General features: G+C 36.2%; 1 protein-coding gene and 1 non-coding gene across 2 annotated transcripts; one reads left to right on the forward strand and one right to left on the reverse strand.

The window, feature by feature from the left end:
- Positions 1–1,680: 1,680 nt before the first annotated feature.
- LOC130591774 (uncharacterized) lies at positions 1,681–10,678 on the forward strand. Its single transcript, XM_057395686.1, has 10 exons — positions 1,681–1,726; positions 1,901–1,956; positions 2,377–2,380; positions 2,462–2,527; positions 2,617–2,722; positions 2,811–2,943; positions 9,057–9,305; positions 9,372–9,869; positions 9,976–10,164; positions 10,247–10,678. Exons 1-10 carry the CDS (start codon positions 1,681–1,683, stop codon positions 10,676–10,678), a joined length of 1,779 nt encoding a protein of 592 aa, XP_057251669.1.
- On the reverse strand, positions 9,082–9,187 carry LOC125499191 (small nucleolar RNA R71). Its single transcript, XR_007275908.1, has one exon. It is a non-coding gene; the product is annotated as a small nucleolar RNA R71 (small nucleolar RNA).
- Positions 10,679–11,050: the final 372 nt, after the last annotated feature.

Genomic DNA, 11,050 nt, shown 5'->3' on the forward strand with positions numbered 1-11,050 from the left:
ACTTGTTTGTTTTGTCAATAGTTATTACATGTCTACAAATAATTGGCAATTATTGGCTGCAGGAGGGACATTGGCACTATATTCACTTATAAGCAGGTATGCCAATGTCAATATGATTCCAAATCGCGAACAAGCTGACCAACAGATCTCTAGCTATAAATCTGTTTTCACTTTTCTCGCTGTTTATTGTTAAAGTGTTGATGCTGAATTACTGTTAGGATATCCTAACAATGATATTATACTGGAAAATTTAGGCGTTATTTTTTGTTCCTGAAAAAATGGCAGGATATATGCGAGTTAGTAGTTTTTAGCTACACTTTTCAGATTATCTTTTTCTTTTAGCCTTCACCTTTATTTATTAATTTTATATTTATTAATCCCTAGCACTTTCAAATTGTTGTGGATTTTAGGAAGTAGGGGAGGTTAGGGGCGGAGAGATCTTTGTCATTTTGTACTAGTTGTAATCAACAACGTACTGTTAATTTTTCAAAATATAAATTGCTTTCTATTATTACTATCATTTAAAATGGACCACACGTTTTCTATGCTTTAGGGCCATCTTTGTTTTTGTCTTTGCATTTGTATTTATGGGGGATATGTTTACTTTCAGGTATGGTATTACCAAATCCACTTAACGTTTTGTTAGTCTTTAGTAATATAATTATGATTTGGTCAATGATCTTAAAGATGTAATATTTTTGGCATTTATAATGTTATATCATGGCGAGATTTTGGTTCTGTGTGGTGTTGTACTGTTGTAGATGTATGAAGGGATTGAGATGAGTAACAAGGAAAGTTTCGAGTAATTGTACTATCGAGTATTGGCTCCTGATTTGGAATTTAGAATTGTACATTTCCACTCTTGTTGTTACACTAATCACGGATGATTTTATGGCTTCGAGTGTTGGGAAAGGAGAGAGGATATATTTTGGTTTCAGTTGAGTAATGAAAGAAGGCTGGTGAGTATGTTGTTGAGGTAATGTTGACAAGTTGTTTTATAAAATTAAGCGCTGCCATAAGTTGCTTCAGTTTTTTAGCTGGATGTCTGTAGAGGCTTAGCTGATAGATGAACTGTAATTGTGGTTTGGCTTAAAGGTTTACATGTGCTGAAAGCATCTTTATGCTGTGACTCTTGAAAAGGTGCTTACCACTTAATTCGCTTAGTATAGCTGATTCCAAGGACTAATGATTGTTTAGTGTTGGCTATACTCTTCTATATTATACTAATATTTTTTTATGTAATTCTAAATTACAGTCTTAAAATTACCATTTAATCAAACATAGATTGTTACTTCTACTCCTAAGTTTACTGATTTTGCTTTTGCAGAGGGCAGTTGGAAGCTGAGACTTGAGCTTCTTACGGATTTGAAAGCCTGTAGAAATAGGGATTGGTTATCTACTGGACATAGCTGATTAATACTTTTACATGTTAGATGCATTGTGACTCGTACATACATTTATGATCTATGGAAGCATTCAGTAGGACTAGTCGTATTTCTAAGGATCAGAAATGCAACATTTCTCCAGAGACCACCTTTGCTCCTCATACTCGTCAAGGTACGAAGTTGCGAGATATCTTGATGTCTGATAAATCGAACTTGTCATATGCGATTTCCATCATGCGATCACTAGAAATTCCGATGATGCCTTGCCTAAATATGTAGGTGTAGGTTGCCAACAATGGCGGGGTCAGATAGAAGGATCTGTAAAGAGGATGAGCTATCAGGTACATGTCACACTTACCAAGTTATTTAGAGAAAGGAAAGAAATTTCAGAGAAAGGACTGAATGTTGGTGTTCTTGACTCGAGGTGCCTTGAGAACTGGCGGTATAGTCAAAAACAGATATGATGTTACAGTATTAAGGGCCCTCAATCCATCTTATATCTACCTTTTCTTTAGGAAGAATGGTATCCAAGCATGGTCAGGTCTTGGTGGCTGTGTTTTGTGCATCACAGGTAATTTAAATAGTATTTTTGGTTGTGATTGCCATGAAGTTAGCAACAGATATCATTTCTACTTGACTTCTTTAATAAGTCAAATTGTTGTCGTTCTTTGTACCATCATTCCTTCAATTGATCACTGCTGCATAATTAGTATGATACATTTCCTATTGTTTTGCCTGCTGCAAGTAATCCCCTTGGTTCTTTCTTAACCAGATTAAGTTGTTTTAATTCAGAGAAAAATTTCTAACAAGTTGTGTTTGAAAGCCTAAAGAAATGCCGTTTCTTTTTCAGAATGCTGAATTACTTTTCAAAAAGTTTATGACGTTATGTTAACTTACCTATGTTAACATTGTAATTTGTTCGAGCTGTGTGATCGTAGGAGCTGAAGCAATATTTGCTGATCTAGGTCACTTCTCTGTATGATTCATTCAGGCAGGTCTTTCTCAGTTGCATGGAGTGAAACTCTTCCGAATTTCTATTACTACTACTGCTTATCTTTAATATATGATGACTGCAGATGGAATTCACTTGTGTTGTTTTCCCCTGCCTTGTGTTAGCTTACATGGGCCAAGCAACGTACCAGGTAACCCTTGAAATTGATGAAGTTACTACACTATCTTCTTGGATCATATGGGCTTTTTGCTGACACTTCCATTGTTTCTTGCCATGTAGAAGGACTTTTCTGGCCAGTCTTTGTGATTGTTACACTCGCTGCTGTTATTGCCAGTCAGGCCATCATATCTGCTACCTTTTCAGTCACGAAGCAAGCCATGGCCCTGTCATGTTTCTCTAGGCTGAAGATAATTCACACCTCGAAGAGATTTTGCTCTTGAGGCTGACTTGAATGATGAACTGGATATTGATAGTGTCTTAGTGAGATCAAGGGATGCAGAAGCTACTGATGATGTTGGAGATGAGCTGCGAACTCCATTGATGCATGATCAACGATTAGGAGAACCAAAAGCACTGAAATCAGGAGAACATGGAGAGTGTATTGTGGTCAGAGGATGATCCTAGCTGGCTACGCTAAATTATTTAAACAATCAAACACAAGACGATGGAGATTGAAGACGACGGTCAAGTTTGAATTGTATATACTCCCTCCGTCCCTTAATAGAGTGCCCATTTTTCCAATGCACGTTTGCCAATGCACGTTTTGTATCGTTAATATCTTTAATTTCATATTAGTAAAAATTATAAAAGTTTGATTTTCTTAATGTACGTAATGAGACGAATCAAACAAGACCCCACATGACTATGTTTTTTCTTATATATTAGAAATATTTTTTGAGGGCTTTCTTTACCTTTAAATAGTGTCCAAAAAAGAAATGGGCACTCTATTAAGGGACGGAGGGAGTATTATTTAATTATTTTAGAATTTTAGTTTTAGTAGCTAGCATTATATTATAGAAATTTTATTTTAAGACATTATTAGAAGAAATTGATATTTTGAATAAAATTGATTTTGTATATAAATTAAATGTAGCAAATATTTTTTTGATATGATGAATAAAGCGAGCAAGAATTTATATTTAATAATATTGTTGTGGCTATTGATAAATTGTTATACAAACCTGACAAAAAAATAAAATAAAAAATAAATTGTTTTATTAGAAGAAAAAAAGCGTATATACGAAGAGCCGCAAATACAGGATAATGTATGTATTGTAATATTTTACTAAACCTAAGAAACCGGTTGTGGTCAATAAATGGTTTCAAAGGGTAAGGCAAGGAGACCGGTTTTTAATGTTAAATGGTCTCCTAACCTCTTTATATATTATATACTTCCTCTGTTTCTAAATAAGTGCAACATTTCTTGTTTACACGTTTGCCAATGCATTATTTTAACCATTAATATCTTCAATTATCAATAAGTAAAAATTATAAAAAGTTGATATTAAAAAAATTCACATCCGGACGAATCTAACAAGATCCCACATGACTATGTTTTTCCTAAAATGTAAATCACCAAAGCTAATTAAAGTTTAAACTGTGAATAGTAAACACTATGCAAATGTTGCACTTATTTTGAAACGGAGGTAGTATATACTTATCTAAGAGACTGGTTTTACCTGTCAACTGGTCTCCTAAATAAACAAGGAAACCAGGCATTATAACCGGTCTCTTAGCCTAGGACACCTGTGAGATGGAGATGTGTTATAGTCCGGTTTCCTAGGCCATTTTCAACCGGTTTCCTAGGCCTTTTTTGTAGTAGTGATTCTTTCATATAACTAAACCTTTATAATAATTATAATAATTCTATAAATATATATAGATAGCTTAAGCATAGCTGATGCTACGTAATCTAGTGATCATAAACTTGGATTTCATGACCGTCATAGTCGCATGAATTAAAGAAATTTAATCCTCACTGCTACGTCATCCCATCTTCGTATGGATACCTAAAACAGAAAAAAAACAAAACGTCATGAGCCGAGGCTCAGTAACATACTACTCTAGCATCGTAAATTCATTTCAATTCATTTTATTTGCAAACAGGGAGAAGAGAATATAGTAAAATCATTTCATAAACATACACTTCGAATCAAGAATTTAAAAGTCATTTTCGTTCATATTATCTCCATTATCACATTTCATTATCAGAAAACTTCCTTTGGTTACTTGGCAAGTACAGAGAAGGCATAGCCACCGAGGATATTCATCCCCCATCAGAAGGTGGCATATAATGTCAGGCAAAGCCACCGAGGACGTTGTCCCCCATCAGAAGGTGGCATATAATGCCATAATGCGGGTGCCACCGAGGACGTTGTCCCCCATCAGAAGGTGGCATATAATGCCATAATGCGGGTGCCACCGAGGACGTTGTCCCCCATCAGAAGGTGGCGTTACCGCCACATAACAGAATGACACGTGCACGGCCCAGAGAACATAGTACTGCCATTCACCATCTTTCACTTTCATTTATCATGTTTCGTTTCTTTCGATTAGTTTTCAGAAATCATTATATAGTCATTTCATAACGTCATCAAATCGTTTACAGAACATTTCATATCCCGCACACCATATAAAACATAGCATAAACATTATATAAAATCACCATAAAACGTAGTTAGAAGGGGAGTGCGGGTGTTAGCAGTAGACGTTACATAGTCACACATTTTATATCCCGCACACCATATAAAACATAGCATAAACATTATATAAAAGCACCATAAAACGTAGTTGGAAGGGGAGTGCGGGTGTTAGAAGTAGACGTTACATAGCCACACATTTTATATCCTGCACACCATATAAAACATAGCATAAACATTATATAAAAGCACCATAAAACGTAGTTGGAAGGGGAGTGCGGGTGTTAGCAGTAGACGTTACATAATCACACATTTTATATCCCGCACACCATATAAAACGTAGCATAAACATTATATAAAAGCACCATAAAACGTAGTTGGAAGGGGAGTGCGGGTGTTAGCAGTAGACGTTACATAGTCACACATTTTTTATCCCGCACACCATATAAAACATAGCATAAACATTATATAAAATCACCACAAAACGTAGTTGGAAGGGGAGTGCGGGTGTTAGCAGTAGACGTTACCTGGAATCCTGCTTAACAACCTTGATCGTAGGGGAAAACTTGTAATATCTCTTCCTTTTTAATCTAATAATAAATTCAGGAATTAATGAAGACTTATTAATATTTTATTCGGAATTCTGAGTTTATTGATCCATTTCCATCATGTTTCCATTTTAGGAGGTATTTAGGAGTTTTATATATTAACGTCTTTGGTAGTTGATAAAAGGTCGTAGTCGCCCTTTCCACTTAACAACTTAGCGTCTATAATTCACGACTTCTGAATATGAAAGTCCTATTATAACCTTTTCATATTTTATGAATTTCAAAACGTTATGTTTTGTTAACCTTTAATTTGAAACTTATGGTCATTAATCTTATGGTTCATGAATCGGGCTTAATAACTTGTAACTATGGACCTCATAATATAACACTTTAATTATATACATAAGTGTCTGCTACTTTATTATATATAAATTTAACAACTAAATTATACTCAATTAATATTACTCTTTAGTTGATATATTACAATTATATGAAATACACTATTAAGTATTATGAGACAAATAATCTTTATTTAGTCGTTAGTCATAGTTAAGTTCATAATAATTAAATTACAAGGGTTATACTTTATAGTGAGTTTTATTATATTTTAACTAAACCACAATATCTTAATATCCAAGTTAATTAGAGAGTTAACTGCCTCACTTAGTCCATTTCATTTGCTGATTTAATTACATTAGCCAAAACACTAAGCCCAACAATAAGAGTGATTTATAAAGGTATATTTTGGGTTTCAAGTACCAATTTAAAACTAAGACTTATAACTATACCTCTGCTTCAACTTAGCAGACTCGACAAGAGAGCAGGAGAGTGAGGTCGAGGCTCCGACGGCAGCGGCGGGAGGCGCAGAAATCTGGCGAAGCTGGGTTTGGGTTCGTCGGTGCTGTAGCGGTGGTTTGGCGGTGCGCGCAGCAAGCAGAGGAGAGAGAAATAACTGGGCGAGAGCAGAGAGGAGCTGAGCGAGAGAGAGATGAGGACGAGGGAGAGGTGATACGGGCTACGGAGAAGGGTATACGGGCTGGGTCGGCGCCGCGGTGGGTGAGGTACAGGGGGTCGTCGGCGGAGGGTATTGGTGATGCGGTGGCTGAACAAAAACAGAGGGGTAGAGAGAGAGAGAATTGCGAAAAACAGAGGAATTTGAGCGGTTGATATGTCACATTTATATATAGTTTTTAGATGCATTTTGATTGCATTTAGAACTCCTTTTAGAGCATTTAGGTGTATAATGGAATGAATTACGTAAGTTGTGCTCTACTACTCCCCGTTTGGGTGTTTTGATCATTTTCAGGTTACTTTGATGCAAATTGATTATGATTACCTAAGATCAAGCCTATTAATCATTGAAGATGAAGATATCTTGCACAAGGATCACAATGCATCATTTCGGGACAATTTCGAGTTAGAATGAAGCAAAGAGTTGGTGAAAGAAGTGTCAAAACTGACACCTGTTCACTATTTTGGCCATAACTTTTGATATACAATTGATAATTAAGAAATTCCAGTTGGGTTGGAAACTAGATTTCAAGTGCTTTTCAATGATAGGTCACACGCCCCAATCCGACATCTGGTTTGAGAGATACAGCCTTCACAAGTTGACGCAAAATCACTGTTTCTCCGCCCAGTCGACCGGGCGGTTTTCCCGACCGGGCGAAATCAATTTTTCACCAAAATGCAAGGAATGTTAGCCCGGTCAACCGGGCGAGAAAAGATCCAAAATCGCTTGCGCGCCTGACCGGGCGGATTTGCTTTTTTGTCGTAGAAGTTGAATGACCGTCGCCTGACCGGGCGGTTTCTCGGGACGCGTTTTTTCGGTTTTTTTAGCCGGTTTTGTAAGAAGTATAAATAGGTTTTTTTATATTTCCGAAAGGACCATCTTATTTTTCTACGTTTTTAGGGCCAAAACACTTAGTTTATTCTCTCTAGTTTTGCTGAACTTTTACATTGGAAGATTATATAGATCGTCGATTTCCTTTTTCATTGTTCTTCAATCATTCGGTATTCTTCTTTACTTTCTTTAATTTAATGAATTCTTTTACTTTGATCATGTTTATTGAGTTCTTTATTATAATGAGTGAGTAGTCTATTTCTAGGGTTTAGAGAGGGAAGCCATGTTTATACCTGTTTGATTGTGGTTTGATGTTCTTCAATAATTGGGTTGAATTAGAATAATTCCTGTTGATTTGTTATACTTGTTTAATTTATGTAATTGCGCAATATCATGACTTATGTTTAGCTAATAAGAATTAGAATCGAAAGATCGTATTCATTAAAGGCTTATTACAATAGGTAGATTTGATTATGTTGAGCGACCGTACTGGCATATGTTAATCTAGGAGTTGTTAATGCCTGACCAAGGATTAACGAAATATTCCATTTATTTGAACCTCAATCCAAGTGTTGTTGAACTTTATTATATTGATTAAACTGGTATAAGCATGGTGGACCGATCAATTGCCCTAGGCCTTTAATTATTTGATAAATTCCCATTTTTCTGCGTTCTAGTTTATTCTAGTTTAGTTATTAATTCCTCAATTATTTTTCCTCTCTGGAAGTAGTTAGATAATTGAACATAAATCTGTAGAACTCCTCTCCCTGTGGATCGACCCGTATTTGCCAGTTTCTGCCAAACAGACACCGTGCACTTGCGGTATATTTTAAAACACATCAGCGGTTTTCCGACAAAAACTCAAGTGGTTTGAGTGAATGGTTTGAGGAGATGAACATGACTATTTATAGCCATGGTTGAGTTTCAATTTCTGCCCAAATGAATTGATGGAATTGAATTACAAAAATGGGTTATTGGGTGATTTGAGTTGAGTATGAATATATATTTGAAGATGATGTTGATTGAGTGCAAGAAACTCATTTTGATTTTAGAATGGGTGATTGAGTGATTTGGTTTGATTAATGAATTTTATTTGCAAATAAGTTTGGTTGTGTTCAAGAACCCATTTTGATTTAGAAATTCATGGGTGGGTTTTTGTGAAAAAAAACTGAAATGGAGCCATGGAGAAGAACCATGTTACTGTTTCATTGTTTCGTTATTTTTATTTTTCTTTTTCTTTTATTTATTTTTCCTTTCCTTTCTTTTGTCTTTTCTTTTCCTTTTTACTTACCAACAATTTTGTGTAGTAATTAATTGGTTATTATTAGCAACTCTAGCCATACGTAATATATATTATCATTACTTGGACATAAAATAAAAAAAAATTGATCTCAACTTATGATTAAAGGAAAAATTTAGCCACTAATTATTATTATTATTTAATTTAAAAAGTTTAAATTTTCGGGATATTACAAGTTTAGTGACAACCCTATGGAGAATCCCAATGAACATATCAATTCTTTTCTTGAGAAATGTGATACCATGAAGATTAATGGGGCTTCTGATGAAGCTCTTCGCCTCCGGTTGTTCCCTTACTCCTTGCGAGACAAAGCAAAAGAATGGTTGAAAATTCATGAAGCGAACAAGTTCACAAATTGGAATGAATGAGCCACTACTTTTTGTCAAAAGTTCTTTCCTCCAAGAAAGACTGCCAAGCTGCGTAATGCCATCACATCCTTTACTCAATTGGATGGTGAATCACTCTATGAAGCTTGGGAAAGGTATAAAGATTTAGAAAGGCAATGTCCTCATCATGAGATTATCCCAACATGGCTCCTTATCCAGACATTCTATAATCGGTTGGCTCATGAGGTTCGAATTTCTATTGATGCTGCAGCCAGAGGTGCTCTCATGGGTAAGACAGCTGCTCAAGCCAAGGCATTGCTCGAGGAGATGGCCGCCAATAGCTACCATTAGTATAGTAAATGATCTACATCTAAGAAGGGCGGCAAGTATGAGGTCGATGCGATAACTTCACTCTCTAGTAAAGTTGATGCTTTGTCTCAACAAATCAAGAGTATATCAGTTGGGGCTAATACTGAGATCAATGATTTCCAAGGGAATAATGCAAATTCCATATCTCCTGATATGAGTATTGTGGAACAAGAGCAAGTCAATGTTGTGTATGGTGATTTTAGACCTAGAAATGATCCTTACTCGAATACTTTCAATCCTGGTTGGAGGAATCACGAGAACTTCTCTTGGAGCAACAATCAACCTCAAGCACCACGCAATTCCAACCCTCCTGGGTTTCAGCAGAGACAACAAGGTCCACCCTCTCAACAACCTCCTCAAAAGTCATACACCGATTCCTTGCTAGAAAGACTCTTAGTAATCTTTGAGGAAATGAATAAGAAGTTTGATAAGGTTTATGCTCACAACAAGATAGTTGACACCCAGACTACACAGCTAGCCCAACAAATGTCACATGTGACTCAACAGGTAGCTCATCCAACTTCAGAAGGCACCTCCCCAATTTCCAAGGCAGATAGAACAAAATCCTAAGAATCATCACAATGTAAGTGCAATCACTTTGAGGTGTGAAAAGACTTTAGAGGAACCAATGAAGCCTATTGTGACATCATCGAAGGTTGATAAAGACGGCATTAGTAAAGAGGTTGAGAAATCTCCATCAAATCCTGCTAGAGTTTATGTAGAGCCGGCTCCTTTCCCTCATCGATTGGCAAAGGCTAGAATAGAGAACAAGTACGGGAAGTTTCTTGAGTTATTGAAAGATGTTCATCTTAAAATCCCGTTCCTCGACGCCATTTGCGAAATCCCTGCCTATGCTAAGTCCTTTGAAGCAACTTTTGTCTAAGAAGAAGAAGATTTATGAAGCTACTATAGTGGAGCTTTTCGAGGAGTGTAGTGCCATCCTTCTTAATACGCTCCCTCCAAAGCTTAATGATCTTGGAACCTTCACTATTCCATGTTCGATTGGAGATGTAACTATTCAAAGGACACTTTATGATCTTGGAGCCAGCATAAGTCTCATGCCTAATGCTATCTTCAAAAAGCTCAATTTTGGTGATCTTCGCCTTACTCATGTCTCCCTGCAACTAGCAGACCGATCTGTACAATATCCTTTGGGTATTTTAGAGGATGTACCCCTCCAAGTTGGCAAGTTAACCATCCCATGTGATTTCTTTGTTATGGAGATGCCGAAATATGTGTACACTCTCATTATCCTAGGTAGACCATGTCTTACTACTACTGGAGCTTTGATTGATGTGAAGCATGGTAAGTTGTAGTTGGAGTTTGAACTCCATAAAGCTATACTTGTTCCTTGTTTGGGAGATACTTGTTATCGCATCGATGTTGCTGACAGATGGGAAAATACGTCACCTAAGGAGGGTAGAGATGTTAACTCACCCAAATGGAGCTTCAAAGGTGATACGGTATCTATTTCACTAAATGCCACATGATCTTGAAGGAGTCGAGCTCATTGACTTTAAACTAGCGCTTTTCGGGAGGCAACCCGAATTTACACATATTTTTCTTTTCATTTTCTTTGATATTTCCTTTTATGGGTTGTTATTTGCATTAATATTTTTATATGTTTTTGGTGTGTTTGTAGGATTATAAAAAAAAGAAAAAAAAATGTTCGTAGAAAATAAAGTTCG

This window comes from Beta vulgaris, chromosome 6 (assembly GCF_026745355.1).
Source record: "Beta vulgaris subsp. vulgaris cultivar EL10 chromosome 6, EL10.2, whole genome shotgun sequence".
NCBI lineage: Eukaryota > Viridiplantae > Streptophyta > Magnoliopsida > Caryophyllales > Amaranthaceae > Beta > Beta vulgaris.

What these genes read in the sequence shown, in the direction of transcription:
- LOC130591774 (XM_057395686.1), top strand. Translation starts at nt 1,681, where the DNA reads ATGGCGGGGTCAGATAGAAGGATCTGTAAAGAGGATGAGCTATCAG. An exon ending in ACGAAGCAAGCCATGGCCCT is followed by an intron (nt 2,723 to 2,810) that starts GTCATGTTTCTC and finishes GGATATTGATAG; the next exon opens with TGTCTTAGTGAGATCAAGGG. An exon ending in TGTCACATGTGACTCAACAG is followed by an intron (nt 9,870 to 9,975) that starts GTAGCTCATCCA and finishes AGGTGTGAAAAG; the next exon opens with ACTTTAGAGGAACCAATGAA.